Here is a 20,852-nt window from a genome sequence, read left to right as displayed (position 1 = left end):
ACTATACCTGTACTAAAGGGGGAGTGGGGTCCACCCCAGACCTCCTCCCCCAACAGCTCTTTGGCAGCACTAACATCCAGCATGACCATCCGCAAGATCACTGCCTTTTCCACCTCCTGCCTGTTACGAGCACAGAGGGGGCCACAGTCTGACCAGCTCCATCTGAGCCACTCCACCCCCCAGCCCACCCAGGCCCCGGGTAAAGTGCAGAGGTCACTCACCCCTAGCACAGAGCAGGTGGGCTGGCAGAAATGAGGCTGTTTGTAAAAAGAAAAGCAGAGTTAATCCCCCACCCCTCCCCTCCCCCTGGAGTTACTCACGATTTTCACCCGGTGGCCAGGAGTTGCGGAAACGTTCCAGGTGCATTCCTTCCGGCTGGGGTACTTATCGGGCCAGTTTGGACTCGCCATTGTTCCTTCTGCACTGCTCACTTTGTGCTCACAGCCAGCTTGGGAGAGAGAAAACCCAGTCCCCTCATCAAGTCTCTGTAGCTGTAATGCGTTAGAGGCAGCTCCCAGGCCAAGATGTGGCAAAACAGAAGGATTTAATCATGGAAGAGAGACTCTTTTATAAATGCTGTGTAACACCGCGCCACTGGGAGGGCTGTCAGCTTCCAGGACGGGACAACCTGGGACCTCTGGATCTTAAGGTGTGATCCTCAACTGCCGGAGCTGCAACACCCATCTCTGTTAGCCACGGCTGCAGCAGGCTCATGTGTTTCTGTGGCTCAGAGAAGGACAAAGCCCCACCCTTCAGGGTTACAGTTCTATCTCCTATACCGTGATGGGGGAGCGGTAGGGCAAGTGCACTTCCTTGTCTCAGATGCTGAGCTTCCCCACAGAACCTGTGTGCGTTCTGCTCCCACCCTGGGCAGAATTCTCATCTCCCTCTCTCCCCACCTTGCCCTCACTCCTTCAGGTACCTGCTTGGCCCAGTAGTGCTGGAACACAAGATGGCCTTGGGTGAGCACTGTGATTTGGAGGGCTCAGACCACAAGTGTTTGTGCTGCTCACAAGTATTCGGAGAGTTTGGCCAAGTACATTTTCAGTGCCTCGGGCTGTGTCTGTCTGCTGCTTGCCTTGTATTTGCTGGAGCTGGGTTTTCATTTCCATCTGATGGCTGCTCAGGGGCCTGCATGAACGGAGGGAGTGGTCTCCATCCACTGATGTTGTCCTCTGTTCACAAAACCCACAGCCACGCTCTGTTGCCAAACTCAGCAGACACACCAAGCAGCGGTAAGCTCGAATTGCAGGCAGCTTGTACTGCCCTGTCTGTGCTTTACCCTTATGTGGCTAAACACAAGACTCCAGTCTCCATAACTCAGGTTTTTACCAGCCCCAGATTTGCTCTTGAAAGATGATTTATTCCTGCTGTGAGAGTTACTGGACCAAGCCTGTTCAGCACTCCAACCTCAGTAAGAACCACTTGCATTCACCGCTGACCCTTTCGCTTGGGCACAGTGGGGACAAGTCTGCTCTTGCCAGACAACACTATGGACTCGGGAGATCACTGAGGAGATGCACATCTGAGGTGCTGCCTACTTATGAAGATTGGCTGAAGCAAATCTCCACGATAGCATTAAATGCAAAAATTACCCCTCTCCAGCCAACTTCTGGAAGAAAAGTGAATTATTGTCATACGGACACCGGAAATAGCTACTCTCCTTGGGCCTAATTAACTACCGGCACCAATACACACACATCCATAGGCTTCAATGGAACTCAGTTTCTTCACTCCGTCATTCCTTTCTCCCTCTCCCTCGTGTTCTGGTTTTGGAGCCACTCTCCTCTGTATTTGCAGAGGTTTTCTGGAGTCAGATCACTTTCACCAGAGCCAGAAGGCTAAGAGTTTCAAAGGAGACTCAGGGGTCTGTCTACACAGCCCACGGCAGCAAGCCACCCGGCCTGGCTCAACAAACCTAGGCTTGCGCTGCCGCCCAAAAAACAGCTGTGCAGACACTGCAGCTCAGGCTCAGAAGCCTTGGGAGGCGGGTGCTCCATAGCCCAAACTGCAACTTTGGAGTGTTTCTACACAGCCATTTTTACAGTGCTGGTGTGTGCCCAGAAACCTCAAGTCCCTCGACATGGGCTGGGAAACTCTGTGTAGAGCAGCCTAAATCAGCCCTGAAATTCAATAGAAGTTGAGCCACTACCTCCCTTGGGCTCCTTTAACAGCTTAGGCTGAGAGGCTGTCATTGGTGCATCTGCATTATGCTCTGTAAAAAGGCTTTTGTTCACCTGTCCTTACCCACGAATTATCCTTTGCTTGCTGCATTATTTACATTGTTTAGGGAAAACTAAACAGCAGGTTTGGAAATAAATCGATGCTTCCTTGCTGCAATTAGCGGTGCTCACCTTCTTTGCAATCGTGGCCGTTTTCATGCAGCATAAACCCATTCCTGCACTGGCAGACGTAGCTCCCAAACGTGTTGACACATTCGTGCTGACATCCGCCGTTGTCTTTGGAGCATTCGTCTTTATCTGGGGAGGGGCAAATGAACAGCACTTAATTCCGTGTCGAGACCGAACCAAATCTGATGCCAGCTGGGAGCTCTCTGCTAGGGTAGAGAACTAACCTAAATCTCAGTCACTGGATCAGGTCCAGCCACTTTGCTCTTTCACTGTCCTTCCTCACAATACAACAAACTACATGGGTCTAGCACATAAAGTACATTTTAAATGTTTCCCCCAATTTATAATTAAACACAAAAGTAACAAAGCTTGAATAGATGAGTATAGCACTCAGGAAAACTAGCAGGCAAAGGTAGCAGTCCTGGCAAAAATCCACTGACCCATCTTTATACTGGCAACCCTGCTTCATGTTCTCCAACGCTCAGCTCTGTGCTGATGCCCCCTTAAGCAGCTTCCCTCTGCTCATTGCCAGCAGCTCCCCAGTTCCTCCACTCGCCAGGTGTCTAGTGGAAAGAGCTGTCTGCTGCCCAGAGGGTCTGTGGCTGGTGCAGAGAAAGAGGATGCAGGCAGGTAGAGAGAGCTGCTGCCAGGTAAGCTGCCCCCCCCCCCCCCCCCCGTGACTGCAATGTGCCACAGCAGGAGCAGAGAGATTGGGCAAAGAGGCAAGCAGATGCCTTCACCCATGGCTTCCACAAGCCACGAGAGCAGAGAAGATGGGGAGATAGGTGCGTGGCTGCCTGGTCAGCAGGAGGGGGCAGTTTTACGGGGCCGTGTGGTATGCTGCACACAGGAGACAGTGGAAAAAAGCAATGAACGAGGTATAAATAGAGAAGGTAGATCAGACCCGTCTATTCGACCTTTCCCATAATACAAGCACATCGGGCTGTGTGACAGAACTGAAAGGTAACATTTAAAACCGATGAAAGGAAACACTTCCACATAGCGCATGTGTGACAGATCTGGAAATTTCCCGCCATATCCTTGGGAGACCTTACTGAGTTAAGTTTAAGTATATTCAGGGTCCATTGTACTAAATGAACAGAGGATGTAATTGTAGGTGGAACTGCCTGGAACATCTCGAGGGGGGAGGTGTGACAGATGTGAGACCTGGGGGTTCAAAGGACAGTACTGAACAGTGTGGACTTTTGGAATAAAAAGCGTTAAGTGGCTTTCCTGGGGAATATCCAGGGGCAGGTGAATGCAAATTCCTCACTTCTGGTTATGCAAAACCCCAGACTTTTGAAGCTACACCCAAAGGAGAGGGCCTTTGTCGGCTGATCACCTGTTACATGAGGCCAAGATCAAAGGTTCAAGCTGTATAAAGGAAACACTGAGTTTTTCCTGGTTGTTCTGGTTCTGAATCTGAGACAGTTATGAATTTGCTACCACGGGAAAGCCGGTTGTGAGGTTTGAAGCATTGACACCTACCAGAGCCCGACGTTGGAGCTGAGGGGTGACCACTGGGATGCTTTTGGGCATGCATTTAGGTTCTTTTATTGTTTTTAATATTTTTCTCTCATACCTTCGAAGAGTAAACAAAATGCATATGCTGGTCTGCACAGGCAGTCTGGCTTGTTGGGAATATCAGTATAGGCAGGGAACTGTGCAGCCTGGAAAAACCCCAGTCAAGAGAGAGATATACACACAGGTCTCTGCCCAAGAAGGGTGATGGCTGAAAAGCCAGGAGCTGAGAGTGGATGGCCTTTGTGGAGCATGGCAGGAGAATACCGGTGTGCTTGCCCTGAACTATGACCGCATAATTAACCTCTGGAACTCTCTGCCACAAGGTGTCATTGATGCCAAGAGCCCAGCATGATTCAGCAGAGGACTGGACATTTATATGATAACATCCAGAGCTATGATAGTAAAGATTGAAGGGATCTAAACTCTCCTGGTTCAGGGCAAAAGCCAACTTCTAATTACTGGGGGCCAGGATGAAGCCTTCCCTAGAGGCAGGTTACCTCAAGTCCTGCCTGCTGTGCCCTGAAAGGTCTGGTGCTGGCTAGTGTCTGAGACAGGACACTGGGTGATCTGCTGCTCTGCTGAGTCTTCAGAACTGGATGTCTTCCTAAAAGGCATGCTTTAGCTCAAAACACAAGTTCTGGGCTTGATGCAGAAATTACTGGGAGAGGTTCTCTGGCCTGTGTTAAGCAGGTCTGGCCTTAAAACCTAAGGATCTGCAATCCCATATGGCAATTCCTGCATTGCTAGGGTAACACGCAGCAGCCGATGTGTCATGGAAATGAATCGTGCAGAATTCACCGCCCCTTTCCAGTGTTGGGAGACAAGGGAAGAGGGAGAGATGGTACACAGCAATAATGACTTTCATACAGCAGAAGGCAGAATGTAACCACTGATGCCATGAATGGCCAGACTTAACAGCACGGAGATGCACATTCACACGAAGCATGCGGTGCTCCCGTACACCCAGGACAGCCAGTGCTGAGAGCTTTCCTCCCCGAGGGACACAGCCACGTACCGGAAAAGAAGTGGACTTGGAATCCCTTTTTGGATACCGCGTTGTCCGATTTGAATTCCAGTCTCAGGTTGTTGCTATAGGATGTGATCACTTCCGGCTTCTCCGAGCCACAGAATTTGCCATGGAGCTTGGAATCAGAAGCCAGCCCACTGCGAACCTCCACGTAGTCGTATTTACAGACCTGCCAAGGGACAGTCATTTTTCACAGCGTGGGGGAGTTGGGCACACTGCATTGCAGATGTAGGATACCAAACAGCAAGTGTCCATTTCCTGAGTGACACGGCAAGTGACACCATACACAGACTTGCCCGCCACCAGTAACACTCCCCCGACCCAAGTCACTTAATGCCATCAACTCCTTCACTTCCTGCTCCATCTTGTAGTATACTTGCATTTGTCAGAATGGTTTTAGTTACATTTCATTTCTCTGTATGGTGCTTATCTGGCCCCCGTTACCACCTGAGCACCTCACAATCTTCAATGTATTTCTCTCCTCACCACAGCTCTATGAAATAGGGAAGTGCTATTATCCCGATTTTACAGGTTCCTGTCAATCCCCAGTAACGCTCTTAGAGAAGCAGTCTCCAGGAAAGAGGGACTAATAACAGTTACAAATGGAAAATACCCAGGATACGTACTGCTATAGGAACAAGCTCATTTGTAACAGAAATAGCTTAGTACTTCTCCACTCCCTGTAGATTTACAAATACAGACCAAAGGAAACAGATTCTGTTCTTTAAAGAAAGTCTTGCTAACTACTGCCACTTGCTCATTAAATCAAGGGCTGAGAAACAATGAGAAGCCCCCAAACCAAAACACAACACCGGGTCTCCTCTCAGTACCCCAGGATCTTATCAGGCTCCAGGCCAGTCAACAGCTGCGCCTACAAAATACATGGACCAACTACATACATCATTGCCTTCCAGCTCAAAGACTTCAAACTGCAGAGAGATCCGGTACTGGGCTGGAGCGACCACCTGCCAGACGCAGTTTTTGTTAGTGGGATATTCCTTGGGCCACCCAGGGCTCGTGATGGTCCCATTGAGCTTGGTGATGAAGCCCCCACAGGCAGCTGGAGAGGCAACAAACGAACACAAGGTTTACTTGCTTCTGTCCAGACAGAGAAAAGATCGTGCCACATTGTTCACTAGGAAACAAGTCAGCGCTAACTTGGAGCAAGGCAAGGGCACGTGTTTCCAATCCCAGCATTCAGAATGGATTTTAAAATAGCCAGGAGTGGGGGAGAAAATGGAAAATCACTTTCGGGCCACATCCTCGGCCAGTAAAAAACCAGCAGAGCTCCACTGAAGCAGCTAGACCTTTGCCGATCTACTCCAGCGGAGGATCTGGCCCTTAGTGCCACGGTCGCCTTTCAGGATTGGTCTCTACTGGACTTTGCACCTCAAGTTCAGTGACAACCAGTTAACTTGGGGTAGTTAACAAGACTGTGCAGGCCAACGTGGGGATTCCTCAGACATTTGTTCTACACTACAAATAGTTGCTCTTTATTGTAGAGAGCAGCCTAGAACAAACATTCATAGCCTTCATCAAGCGTGTAGGGTGTGCCCATGCTAGCCTTTACAAACACTGCCTGTACCTCCACGGAGTGCCAATCAGTTGACTAGAGCTTGAAAAACTCTAGTAAAGACAAACCCTTTGGGCCTTTGGTAGTTTATAATTTACAGGCCATATCTACGTCAGGGAAAGGTTAGCACACCCCTTTTCCTAGTGAGGATAAAGCCAGTGTCTTTGACGACTCGCACTTTCTCATTAGTGGCCCATTTTCTTTAGAACTTCACTAGCTTTTGGCTTTGTCTTTGCTGCAAAGGAGGTGTGATTTTACATCAAGGCAGCTAACTAGGGTCAATTCTCTAGCTGTAAAATGCTAGTGGGGACAAGGCAAAAGTAGCATTTACCTTCATGTAACTAGTCGAGGTCAACCTTACACCCCACCCCACCACCACCACCACCTGGCGTTGACCCCAGCTAGCTCTATCATGGTAAAAGCTACCTGTGCCTTGTCTCCACTAAGGTTTTACATAGAGCGAGCTAATACGAGACAGCTGTCTTGACATAAAACAGACACCTTTTCTGCAGTGTAGTTTCATACTGCCCTGTTAGTACTTCAGTGTTTCATGGCTTTATTAGAGTTCAAAGTCTAACAAGGCACTGAATGCGTTATCTCGACAGTCCAACCTATAGAGGAAATGGGATAACGGAGCACCATGGCAGCGGAGAATAAAAATATTTCGGTTCTTAGACAGAATATTTCAGATTTCAACTTGTCACTGAAAATTCAATGTTTTCCATGAAAATTCTGATGAAATCTAAATTTTCGGTTTTGTCAAAATTTTCCACGGGGGGCAGGGAACCATTATCAAACCAGGTCCACTTAACTATTCTTAATTGTGGGGGCCCCCCACCAACCATGCTCTCCACTCTGCAGGCTACTGACCCTCACAGCTCTTTTTATCAGCCGTCAGCTCGTAGCCAGGTTCACAGGCGCACTTGTAGCTGCCCAGCGTGTTCATGCAGCGTTGCTCACACCCACCGTTGTCTGGCCGAGAACATTCATCTACTTCTGTGGGGAGGAAAAGGCAACAATTCAAGCTCTCCTCATGGCCCGATCCCCACCTCCATTTTCATAGGCAGCGCTCGCAGGCTGGAGGACCAAAAGAGCAGCTGAAGAGGTCTTGCTGGCCGGTAGGGGCTAAAGCAGTCTTGCCCTCACCAAGTAGGGGGCATACAATTAGCATCGCCAGCCTGCTGGCACCACAGTGGCCTTGCCACCCAGCAGGCATTGAAGTGACACTTCCAGTCAACATCATTGGAAGAGGAAGCGAGGTCTCTTCTTGCAAAGACTTTGCTGCACTTTGCCCTCATTTGCAATGACACTCCTGATTCTTTTATTAGCACCCAACACTAAAAGCAGGCAGCCTGCGTACGAGCAGCCTTGGGAACAGTGCTTTGCTCCCACCAGCCTAGGAAGAGACTGGACTTTGAAACCTGGCTTTTCTGATCAGATTTCTACACCTTGTGCTGCCATTCCAATGCCCAAAGGTCTGATTTATTGGCCTCTGAACCCATTTCCTGGTTGTAGTTCATCCCCCCCACGATGCTGTAGGGAAGATGGGTGACCGTTTATAGTATTAGTGATACCAATTTTACAAAACAGCAGTGAACTTACCGGATATACCATGTAAGGTATCAGTGGAAAAGTTATGATTGGCTAAATATGATAATCATGTTTATATGTATGTATCATCTCTGTATTGAGAGTTATAAATATGGGTGGTATATTTGTATAACAAACCTGTGCTGTGTTTCTGGGTGGACACCCCCAGACAGATTGGCATCAGCACCATCCAGCCTGCTTAATGGCCCATCAAGTGCAATCAGCTGTACAATCAGGGGCAGCTCTACCAATTTTGCCGCCCCAAGCAGTCACCGCCGAGCTGCCACCGAATTGCTGCCGCGCCCAGAAGAGCAGCGGGGCTGCCGCCGAATTGCTGCCACGGGACACGGACTGCCACCCCATTCTCAATGCTGCCCCAGGCACCTGCTTGGAAAGCTGGTGCCTGGAGCCGGCCCTGTGTACAATTAACCCATTGAGAGAAGGCGGGGCTATGTCTATGAGTCAACAGGACATGTAGGGACATGTCTGTGGACAGGGGACTCCTAGAGCTTTTCCATGCCCATGTGCTGTGAGCTTGCGTTTGGGACAAAGAATGTACAAGCCACATGGCAAAGGATATAAAGGCAGCTGCATCTTCTCCATTTTGCCTTCAATCCTGCTTCCCACCTCTGCAGTAACTTCTCTGCAAACTGAAACTTTGAACAAAGGATTGACCGACCTATCCACACTTTGGATGTGCTCCAGAGGGACTCTACAAGCCATCAAACTCACCAATGCTGCTAAGAACCTGATATATGGACTCTGAAGTCTTATGTATCTGATTGCTTTGACCATTGAGCAACTCTCTTCTCTTTCTTTTATAATAAAATCTTTAGTTTTAGATGCTAACGGATCAGCTGGCAGCATGGCATTTGGGGTAAGATCCAAACTAATATTGACCTGGCAATGTGACTGGTCCTTTGGGGATCAAAAGAACATTTTGTATAGTGAGCAGAGTTTTAAATAACTCCTCACCTTACTGGACCTGTTTGCTGATTGGGAGCTAGAGAACTGGAATGCAATAAAGGGGGCTGTGTGGGGATTTCCTTTTTTTAGCTTCTTGATAACCAGTGTGGGGGATCTGGAGCACAGTTTGGGATTGGTTGGTGAATCTTACTACTGTGTTAACCACCAGTTTTGGGAGTATCCGCTCTCCTTTTTGCGGCCTGCCCAGACCTTGGCATTTTCAGCGTGGGCTACCCTAGGCACCTCAAATCACCCCACCCCCCACCCCCAAAAGGGTTGTTTTGTTAAGAGAAGCTGGTAAAGGTTATTGCTACATTGGTTTGGTGGGGACAGCCTCGCCAACACGATCTCTTTGGAAGCCTTGCCACCGAGTTGGGAAAACACCAGAGGCGATAACCCCACACTGAGAAGAGACCGTTTCCCTGCTTCTGTTTACAGGCTCACCGCTAAGAAAACCCCTCCCATTCGGTAAGTAAGCCATTCCCAAACAGCTGTCTATGAACGGACGGTGCTCTGTGGCTGGTCATGGGATGCTGTTAAACTGCAGTGAAAGGCAGTTGATTAACACTGGGCCACAGTGTCTGCGTTAGCCTCTAGAACTCTGCTTCTTCACTGCCAGGCTAAGACAGAATGCCCATGTGGGCTAAGACACAATGCCAGACTTCCTGCTCCACTTTAAAACTGGAGAGGAAGTGGGGTTAAATCATTTGCATGAGACAAAGCTTAGGTCATGGTCACTGGAGGTCCTGCAGCCATTTTCATAGACTCATAGAACCACAGAGTTAGAAGGAACAGTAAGGGTCATCTAGTCTAACCCCTGCCAAGATACAGCATTTGTTGTGTCTAAAAGGTGGGGATGTGAGCTCTGGGGTCCTGGTCGTTATACTTCACTAAGAATTTACCCTGGTGGTTTTAACTGGAGAACAGGGTGGATAAAAATCAATGATTTTTTTAAATCGGATTTTTTTGATAAAATGCTTTTTGAGGAAAAAAAACTATCTAAAGATAGTTTTAATTAAGATACATTATAGCTCAAAGATTTCTCACCATGGAATAGGGATTATAAATTCTAATTCTATAGTATGAGACAATATATTCATGTAATGGTTAAGAAAAGTTTTGTAAATGAGTTCCAATAGTTCATGGATTAGGGACCCAATCTTACGGGATTCCAGGGGTTTCTGGATAGATTATTTAGATTAATTTTTCTATCTACCCAGTGGGACTCAGTGCTCAGTCTAGAAGATACCATCAGAGATGCTAAGTTTTGCAGTTCTCAGACTGTGGATTTGTGTCTCCAGAGATAACATGTTTGTTATCAGCAAAAACGTTTTAAAATAAATAAATAATATGGAGAGATGAGAAATAACAGACCTCAACCCTGTTGTCCCTCTGCAAATTTGTGTACACAGATTCAATCCCTTATGTCTCTCTAAAAGTGAACAGTTTCAAAAAGTTCAATGAATAGAAGATTGTTGGGGGCGGAATAGATCTGGACAAGGAGAAGAAGTCTGGAGATAAATGTGAGAAGGGAGGGACAGGCAGTAGAAACAAAAGGGAAACTGTTTGAGTAGCATATTCCAGAAGTCTTGAGGTCTTTCTGAGTGTAGCCTTCATTGATTTGAGATTTCCCATACCTTTCTCTCACTAGAAGGGAAAACCTATAATGGCAGCAGGCCATAAAAAGAGATCCAGTTTTGGAATATTTTAATGAAGTTCCTCTACCTGTGGGGAAGACAGGCATGCGTGCAAAATGCAAACAGTGCAGCAAAGAAATGCAAGGCCTGGTCACCCAAATGAAACAACACCATGAGACGTGTTCCTTCTCACGAGGAAGCTGCGTTGAAGATGATGAAAGGAACGTGTCTGAACATGCAGGATCTTCAGGTTGGTAAACTTTTTTATTTCATACTTCTTTCTTAAGGACTGCCTGTCTTCCTTCTGGACTATTCTTGAATTCTCATGTTTGAGTAAAAAATATAGTTGTTACTCTATGGTACTATCATTTTAGATGCAGTTGTGATAAAAAAATAAATAGCTGAAATAGGCAGATCTTCCTTGTACAATTTCACCTTTAAAGTAGTACTGAGCATCAGTGAATGCAATGAGTAATACTAAATGAGCAGTATGGTAATAATAATTGAACAACTGCATTGACTTATTTTGTTTAGGAGAATCCATCCTCAACATACAGGATTCTGAAGACTATCCACCTTCAAGATCACCATCATTTTCTATAGTTTCAGAGTTATCTGCCAATGATAGTGTTTCAGTCACATCATGTGTGTCACATAGCCACAGTATATCACCTGTAGCAAAAAGGGGAAAAAATCTCTATGACCCAGAAACAACCATAGATAAGTTTGTGATAAGAACCAGCACATTTACAAAACAGTAATTGATGGAAAAATTGCCCGGTTTGTTTATGCAACTAACTCTCCTTTCCGTATGATTGAGAACCCACACTTCATTAACATGGTTCAGTCATTAAGACCAGGATACAGTCCACCCAACAGAGCAGATGTCGCAGGCAAATTGCTGGATAAAGTGTATGGAAGAGAAATTGAACAATGTGCAAAAGATCTAGAGGGTAAAATTGTTAACCTGAGTCTTGATGGGTGGAGCAAAGTCCACAATGATCCTGTTGTATGTGCTTGTGTGACAACAGAAGAAGGGAATGTCTTCCTTACAGAAACAACTGAAACATCAGGAAATGCACACACAGCAGAATACTTACAAGAAGTAGCAGTAAAAGCTATAACAAACTGTGAAAAAAAATGCAAATATCTAGTGGCAGCTTGGTCACAGACAATGCTGCAAATGTATCCAAGATGAGAAGAAATTATTTAGAAGAGAGTCCCAAGCCAACAACATATAGTTGTAGGGCTCATTTGATGCACCTCCTAGCCAAAGGCTTCAGTGTTCCGGAAATAGAGGCTAATGTTGTTGAAATTGCAAAATACTTCCTTAACCACTTTGCAGCAGCTGCTCTGAAAAAAATGGAGGAACCAAGTTAACTCTCCCACAAGAAGTAAGATGGAACTGAGTGGTGGACTGTTTTGAGCACTGGCCTAATCTGATGACAGTTTGTGAACAAAATCGTGAACAAATAGATGGCACTGTCACAGCCAAAATTCTCAACATTGGGCTTACGAGAAATGTTGAACACACACTGAGTACCCTGAAGCCTATTTTTGTAGCCTTGAACAAAATGCAGGGAAGTAGCTGTTTTGTTGCTGACGCTGTTGAAATTTGGAAGGAACTGAGTGAGATGTTAAAAAGAGAAATATGCAATGACAGAGTTCGATTACAAGCATTAAAAAAAAAAAAATGGGACAAGCACTATCTCCAGCTCATTTTCTTGCAGATATTCTCAATACTCGGCACCAGGGTCAAACCTTAACTGCTGAAGAAGAAGAGTTGGCTATGACATGGACACCCAGTCATCATCCCTCCATAATGCCAACTATAATAAACTTCAGAGCTAAGAGTGAACTGTTCAAGAAATATATGTTTGCTGATGAGGTTTTAAAGAAAGTCACACCAGTAAGCTGGTGGAAGTCACTTAAGCACTTGGATTTAGAGACTGTTGAAGTGATAATCTCACTTTTAACAGCAGTAGCTTCTTCTACCAGTGTATTTTTCTTCCTTTGGACTAATTCATTCCAAATTGAGAAATCGTTTGGGACCTGAAAAAGCAGGAAAGCTTGTTTTTCTTTTCTAGATTATGAACAAACAGGAAAATGAAGGTGAAGACGACTGAGTTAGCTGCAGAAGCCAATATTTTAAGTTTCTCATGTTGACCTGGCTGACATAGTCTATTTAATTTTGGGGTTTTTTTTTTTAATATTTCATTTAAATATTTAGTTAAAAACAATTTAACAAAAACAAACCTGATTTTAAAAAACTTGAATGTTTAAATTCAAAAAAATCATATTCTTGTTTTGTTAAAATATTATGTTTGCTGTTGAAGAAAAAAAATCCAGAATACATAACATTGTTGTTTTAGTTAAATAAAACAATTTAAATGTCTGTCTAGTGATGTTCTCCTAATACAGCATGGCAAGAAAATCCTCCAAACATTAATGATTAACCTGTTGAATTGGAGATAGTTCACCTCCCAATGACTTCATAAATATCTGCTTCAATTACCTTTGGTAAATGAAATAACCAAACAATCATTCATTTTCTGATATAGCTGTAAAACTAATCTGAAAAGTTTTCAAAATAAATCACTTAAAAATGTATAGTGTGTACCTTCAAAAAATGAACCCTACATTTATCTCTGAGTTGTGAAGAATATGTATTAAGGTTATACCAACCAATAAGAATGCACTTTTATGTAGAAATCCATGATTAAATCAAGTCTTCCTAACTAGTGATTTAAACCATGATTTGAATCAATTTGATTTAAATCAAATCCAACCTGTTGGAGAACTATTTATCTTCAGTTCCTGACCTAACCTGCTTTGTACTGTTTAGGAGCAGCAATGTCCCACTCCAGAGAAGGCTGCATTTCAGTACAGGCGAGCGTATAATGCTTTGGGATGCTTCCAGATGAAAGGTACCATATAAACCTAAGACAGTCACATCATTATTAATATTATATGCACTTCAGAGATTGTCTGCATAACTGAGGACTACTCTAGCTTCTCCGTAAGGACAGCATGGAGTAGCATAAACTAGAATAATCCCAATGGTCACATTTCTGGCTTGAAGACAAGGTAATCCCTCATTTTTGGTGCCTCATCGCCTGACTGTTGGACCTGAGTAGAAGGCTTAGCCCTTAAGGATTGATCCTGTATAGGTTCATGGCTGGTTTATTCTCAGCGTTTAAAAGTTAGTGTCCCATGTTCTCATAAAGCACAGATTTCAACCACCTTCTACTCAAGTTTTTTAAGCTGTCGGGTGCTTTGTATGTTTCATGTTTCTTCCAAACAATGCAAGACGCACATTAAATTCCTGGTTATTACAAAATTCATTAAAACACAGGGTGCCCCCAGAGTTGACTAGCTGAGGACTACAATGGCAAGTTGCCAGGAAGCTATGGGCCCCATTTGGTCTGTTTAAAATGGAGAGGGGAAGGCAGCCATTTCCCCTTTAATAAGGAGCTACGTAGTCTTCAGCTCCCAGCCTGCCCTACCCCAAGCAGTTTGCAGTCTTCAGTTTAGACAGAGGCCTTATGTTGATTGTTGCCTGTGGGCCACATTGCTAAATATTATGGCCTGGACTTGGCCCATGGGCCATCCTTGGAGAGAGGTCTCAAGTGTCTCTGATTGAGAGGTTTCATCTTAATGAAACCACCTTAGGGTCCAATGTGTAATCCATACCTTTAAAGAAATTTGCTGCAAACCCTGCTTTATTGATGGACCCATCAGATGCAAACTTCATCCACACTTTATTTGAGCTGGATTTGATATCTTCTGGCTTCTCGTAGCCACAAAAGTGTCCAATCAAAGGGCTGTCCTCAGTAGGGCCGTCTCGGATTTCCAGGTAGTCATAAGCACAACTATCATGCCTCTCAATCTGCAGAGGGAAAGGGAACATGCCAACAGAGGTCACCCACTTCACTCAGCCCCATCAGATTCTGTTTAGCTTTAAAGGATCAGAAAGCACACATTGATTCAATACAGTCAAGGCAAAGCTCTCTGGCTCAGCTGAAGCAGGGCTCATCTTTTTCCCCCAGGCTTTTGAAAGTGGGGAATTGTTAAGAGGGGAACGGGGGTGGGGGGCGGATTTGTGGTGGATCAGCTTAAAAATGCAATACACCCAAGTTCAGCAACTGAAGTTACGTTAACGGTGCCTGGAGCATGGGGACAGGTGGTCCTAAGTAACATTCCTCTCAATCAAAAGTAAAACAAACAAACAAGTGGAACAGACTTTGGACCTCAAGGTTACCATCAGCCTGCCAATCTGCAAAGCACATTATCAGTTGTATGGTTTAAAATGTAGTTTAACTGAATGTGTAATTTGTGATTACTGACGTAGCTACGGATCGGTCTCAGCTCAGCTCCCAGGTGACAGCACAAAAAAATCCCCATCATAACTTGCCCCTTGCTGTTCATCCAGGCAGGGCTGAGGTGTATGGGCAGGGCAGCATGGGGAAAGTTTGCCTAGTCCCTTATTTCAGTGAAGAGGGCCTGAAGGACGGGCTCAGACCCTACCTTCCTGCCCCTCCATTTTCTCTTCAGTTCTTGGATCTTTACGTTTGTTTTACACACTTCTGATGTTCAATATCTGCTCTGATCATGGGTCCAAAGCACCCACCATATCATGCTGCCTTCTCACAAGGGTATTGGGCCTGGTGGGACCCACTGGATCTTCTGCTAGTAGCCTTGAAGCCTCTTGCCTGCATCACGGGGCTGCCATCGAATCCCCTGCAGCCCCTTGAGATGCAGCGTCAGAGTGTTATATGGTTTTAGTTGTCTTGCCTTCACATGCCACCTTCCAATGAGACTCTGGTTCCTATCTACAAGAGTTGCCCTCCTCAGGCTCAGCCGCAAGGAGGGGCAAATCCAGGGGATGATCTCGAAGCAGGGAAAGAACATCCCTACCCGCCAGCCAGCATGCAAAACACCAACTGGCAAATAGCTCAAGAACTAGGGCTCCTTTGCTTTCCCAGCAGGATACCAAAGTCTCCGCACTGTGGCCACACCTCATGAGTGACAGCAAAGGAGGGAGATGAGCAACAAACTAAGCAGCTTGGGGAATGCCCTGGGGTTCCATAGCCAACCCATTGGAGTTGATGGCCCTTGTCTGGACAAAACAAGCAGAGACTGGAGAGAACAATCCTGCACTGGCCTTTACAAAAGGAACAGATGGGAGCTAAAACATAGGTCAAGAAGACACGGCATCAGGGTCCGGCACAGCCTATTTCCAGCCCTGCTACTTCAGAGTCAGCAAAAAAAAATCAATCAAATCAGAATGCACCTGGCCAGTAGTGCAATGCATAGTGCAAACACTGGGTAAAAATCCTTCCTGACCTCTGCAGAGGCTGGCTGCTGTCCTGAAACAGGACACTTTATTAGACATTCACAAATGCCACTGCTGGCCCTAAACTGATCTATGCTCCAGTCCTGCCCCATTGAAAACAGGGGGAGTTTTGCTCCTGACTTCAGTGGGAGCAGGATCGGGCCCCTAGACACAATATGATTTGCTAATCTCCATTCACATGGGGTGAAGAGGTATCTTCCTTTTGTTTATTCAAAATTTATCAACCATTAACTTCATTAAATAACCCTGGGATCTCATGTTACATGACAGCGTAGTACAGAGGGGCTCATCAGTTCTAAGCCCCAATTTAATATTCTTACATAGCTCACTTATTGTAAATCCTGTAATTTCTCCTTTCAAGGCTAAATAATCCTAGTTGCTGCAAACTCATCAGATGTAAGCTCCATCTCAACCTCTCAGCAACCTTCAAGTTGCTCTCTCTAATTTCTACTTTTCTATGAAAACCTGGCTGGAACGGTCTGTCCCGAGGTCTTTATGGCTACTATAAGATTTTAAAGGGGGAGGGGGAAGATATGGATGTGTTCCTGGGTGATGCAGTCTCAATAGATCTGTGCAGGGTTGGCTAGGGAATCAATGTCCTGTGCATTCTGCAGTCTGATGGCAGGAATCCTCTCTCAACATTCCCTGCAGGCAGAGTGTCCTGATGGGTAGTGCAGGGGACTGGGTGCCAGGACTTCTGGGTTGTATCCTGGCTCTGCCACTGCGTGAGCCTGAGTAATTTGCTTCACTGTTACCTTGTACTCCTCATCGTTTGTTTGCTGAATCCTTTGGTTCTCATCTTATACTTTGATAGCGAGGTCTTTGAGGCAGGGCCTGTCTTCCTTAGGTGCCCAGACAGAACCAAGCACTGGGACCTCTGAATGCTACTGTGATACACAACACCACTAACAGGCTGTCAAGCAGTTTGCGGTCCTCAGATAAAAGTGTTATAGATGGATTATCTGGAGAAGCAGCCAAGGAGGCACACACAGTACACACTTTTCATTGATGATAGTGGAGTCAGGATTGGGCGGAAATAATTTTCTAAAACAAACATTTAGGGGGAAAATTCCCCAGTTTTTACAAATTGTACATTCTCTATCATACGTCCTTTTTACAGTCTCAAGGGCTGCCGTGTTAGTTTGGTTTAAGAGCACACACCTCAAACCTCTCACCTCAAATGCTTGGAACGTGAGTCCTACATGAAACCCCTCGGAAACCATGATCTTCCAGATGCACTCTTTGGAAGGTCGGTAGTCATCTGGGTAATTGGGAGACTGAATCTGGCCAGCATCCTTGTGAATTTCTCCACCGCAAATCGCTTCACAAAAACAAACACCACATGGATGGGATTACACATTGTTTCCTCACCAAATGCCTGCTCCCAGCACACCCTCTCCCCTTGCAAATCTATTCTAATGACACTCATTCTACAAGGCCTCCAAACAAATTGTGAAAGGTATTAAAAGCCTAACATGATTCTGCTTAGTGCCTCTTGTCTTGCTGTGTCCGCCCCCAAGGATATCTTGCTCTCTGGGACAGGAATTGTTTGGACAGTTGTGTCTGGTACATCACTTAATAATGTAATCATCAAATAAATAATAGCAATCAGACATGAAATGAACATTAAAGCCCACAAAAAAAGCAAAGTGAAATCCTGCCACTAGATGGCACTGATTGCAAACATAATGTGAGTTCATGGGAAGATGTGCCTAAAGATAAAGGCCGATCTAATACAGCTGCATTGCATTGCATATGGTCTCATATGTATATGCATCCCCAGATGCTCTGTAGACTTAGAATCCGGGCACAGGCATTTCTCTGTGCAGGCAAGAAGTTGGGCAACACAGAGGTCGGACTGCACATTGCAAGTGTAGAGCTGGGACTTGGAAAAAGGGCCACAGAGAAGCAAGTTGCAGTAGACAAGGTTGGGGCTGTTTTCCAAATAAAACTTTTCATATTGGTAGGAGGATCAAATCAAGGAAAGAAAGCTCGACATAGGAATAGGTAACAGCAGTTTATGCTATCAGCACCAGGAGCTGCGTAGAGAACGTGTGTTTCTTTTTTAAACCGTACTTAAAGCTTAGATTTATTTTTTAAAATCAGCCTTAAAAAAATGAAGATACGCTTTCAGAGCCTAGTGTGACCTCTGCATGGGATCTGTGGGTAGGTTTGTACAGCACCTTGCACAATGGGTCCCGATCCTGAAACTGAGCACTACCATAGCAAACATTAAGTAACAATGTGCACATTAGATTTCCAGCACTGAATCCAAGCAGCTCTATGGAGCTGCTTCTCAGAAACCAGGGTGACAATGAATGGCGAAGCTACTGGATAGACTTGCCTCCAGATGAGTCACAAAACCAAGACCCTGACTATCTTAGAGATTCCATAGCATTTCTGTGTTAACCAACTCCAGTAGCCTGGCTACTCATTGCAACTTAGGTCTTCCTGTTAGCCCCACCTGCTGCAGTCTCAATTGGAGAGCTATTAGTCAATTCCACTCCTAAAAATCATCCTGTTTTAGTGGTGTTAGTGCAGAACGGCTGCTGCATTTCCACCCCATCCCCCCTTGTAGCAGCTGCATTTCAGCAGTGGGTTAGCGAGTCCTAAATCATGTGGAGCAGCCGTAGCCACTCTGTAGTTCAAGCTGAAGCGAGTTTATTATAAGCCCAGTTTTTAGAAGGCTTCCCTCCCTTCCCATCGTCCCTAAGAAGAACCCAACTCCCCTGAAATTTTACACACAGGGGGTCTCATCCCTGTGTAGATTTAGTCTGGGAAGTTTGGTAAAGTTAGCGGAAAGGGTTCTGAAGTTATGGTATCTTTAAAGGTTTCAGAGTAACAGCTGTGTTAGTCTGTATTCGCAAAAAGAAAAGGAGTACTTGTGGCACCTTAGAGACTAACCAATTTATCTGAGCATAAGCTTTCGTGAATTGAGCTATAGCTCACGAAAGTTTATGCTCAAATAAATTGGTTAGTCTCTAAGGTGCCACAAGTACTCCTTTGGTATCTTCAAAATAGCTGCACTCATTTTTTTTCAAACTTTTCCTAAACTGTGTTTGGCTCCACAGTGACCATGCCTATAAATTCCTAATTTGCTTCCATTTACTGAGGAGTGAGGCTGCAAGTTCCTTTGACAGGTACACGGAACAATACTGAAATATGAATGGACCTTTCTAACTCCAGGCTGTGTTGTAGCTGTTGACTGGAGAGGACTGCAAGGGGACAGGATTCTTATAGGGCACCAAGGGAACTGAGAGAGAGGCAACTGGAAGGGAAAGATTGGAGGTGGCAGGATGGCATGGAGCTGTGATCCCTGATGTCAGAATTTGGGAGACTCTTAGAAGCAGGAAGTGGGGATGGATAGAGGGGAGCAGCTGTCTGGTGGAAATGGAGTGGGGTTGATGAATGGGGGGCTCAGGGAACGGTGGAAAGTGTAAATGTGGAGGGGAGGGGTATGGGACAAAGCTCAGTATTGTGTCCAGTTCTGAACACCACATTTCAGGAAAGATGTGGACAAATTGGGTAAAGTCCAGAGAAGAGCAACAAAAATGATGAAAGATCTAGAAAACACGACCTCTGAGGGAAGGTTGAAAAAATTGGGTTTGTTTAGTCTGGAGAAGAGAAGACTGAGGGGAGAAATGATGACAGTTTTCAAGTACATAAAAGGTTGTTACAAGGAGGAGGGTGAGAAATAGTTCTGCTTAACCTCTGAGGACAGGACAAGAAGCAATAAGCTTAAATTGCAGCAAGGGTGGTTTAGGTTGGATATTAGGAAGAACTTCCTGTGAGAGTGGCAAAAAACTGGAATAAATTGCTGAGGAGAATTGTGGAATCTCCATCATTGGGGATTTTTAAGAGCAGGTTGGACAAACACCTGTCAGGGATGGTCTAGATAATACTTAGTCCTGCCATGAGTCCAGGGGACTGGACTAGAAGACTTCTCGAGGTCCCTTCCAGTCCTACCATTCTATAAGTCTATGGAAGGGAGGGCATGGACTAGAACAGGAAATGTGGCCATGGGGTCAGGAAGCAGGAGATCATGGCAGGAGAGTGGAAGGGCCCAGGAGGGAGACACAAAGTGGGTAAATGCAGGAGGCAGAGGTGGACCACTAAGGAGGTGATGGAGCGGACTGAGGGATGTATACAGGGAAATGGAGGACAAGAAAAGGTGCAGCTGCATCAAAACAAAACCCCCCAAAAGTTTAATTTCTTCAAATATCCTAGATATAAGATGGTAAGAGCTTAAAGTTACCCATGCGGCCAAAATCCTCTGTCCACGACCTTCCTTATCCCACCCAGGGGTAACTCCTCCCACACACTTCCTGTGGGCTTACTGAAGTCTGCAGGAATGGTGCCCTGCATTGATGGTCCTTGTCAGATCTGCTGGATCAGGGCTCCCACTCCTGAGTCAAATCTCTCACACTCATTAGATACAGGGAAAATCCCAAACCTGGAGTCCAGGCTGAAAACGGGAGTTTAACAGAGTCCACCAGAAAAACTATTAATTATGTTAGGAAGCCTGGACATGGACAGACAACGGACCTGGCCAATTCCCCATGGCTCTATAATCCTTTATCACTCACTCTCCCCCCACCCAACTGTAAAATGGATTTCAGGAATCCATTCCCAACATATTATAACACCACCACACTGCAAAGCGAACAATATAGACCCAACATACTTCCACTGCAGAACAAAACAAAGGGGCAAACTTCAGGTCAGTCAGTGCCATAAGGAGTGAGGAATGATGACGTGGCTGCAGAGAACTGGCTGGATTCCAGATTTGCTCAGGTCTGGATTCTCTAATATTTGTTTGAATTTATTT

The 20,852-nt window shown here is 45.5% G+C and overlaps 1 protein-coding gene across 5 annotated transcripts in view; it reads right to left on the bottom strand.

Annotated features, from left to right (window-relative positions):
* Positions 1–20,852, bottom strand: part of TLL2 (tolloid like 2) — a 180,364-nt gene that overhangs the window by 11,834 nt on the left and 147,678 nt on the right. For all 5 annotated transcript variants that reach the window (XR_012159929.1, XM_073352984.1, XM_073352982.1 and 2 more), the window contains 7 exons: positions 17,200–17,345; positions 14,362–14,557; positions 7,346–7,471; positions 5,802–5,962; positions 4,891–5,071; positions 2,355–2,480; positions 321–448 (listed from right to left, as the gene is read on the bottom strand). Coding sequence is in view for 4 of the 5 variants with exons in the window: in XM_073352984.1 (XP_073209085.1) it covers positions 321–448; positions 2,355–2,480; positions 4,891–5,071; positions 5,802–5,962; positions 7,346–7,471; positions 14,362–14,557; positions 17,200–17,345 (1,064 nt within the window). In the remaining variant the exon portion in view is untranslated. The remainder of the gene's footprint in view (positions 1–320; positions 449–2,354; positions 2,481–4,890; positions 5,072–5,801; positions 5,963–7,345; positions 7,472–14,361; positions 14,558–17,199; positions 17,346–20,852) is intronic.

The sequence above is a fragment of the Lepidochelys kempii genome, chromosome 7, assembly GCF_965140265.1.
Source record: "Lepidochelys kempii isolate rLepKem1 chromosome 7, rLepKem1.hap2, whole genome shotgun sequence".
NCBI classification, from domain to species: domain Eukaryota; kingdom Metazoa; phylum Chordata; order Testudines; family Cheloniidae; genus Lepidochelys; species Lepidochelys kempii.
Note: the sequence above shows the minus strand (reverse complement) of the source record. Positions and strands in the feature narration are given on the sequence as shown.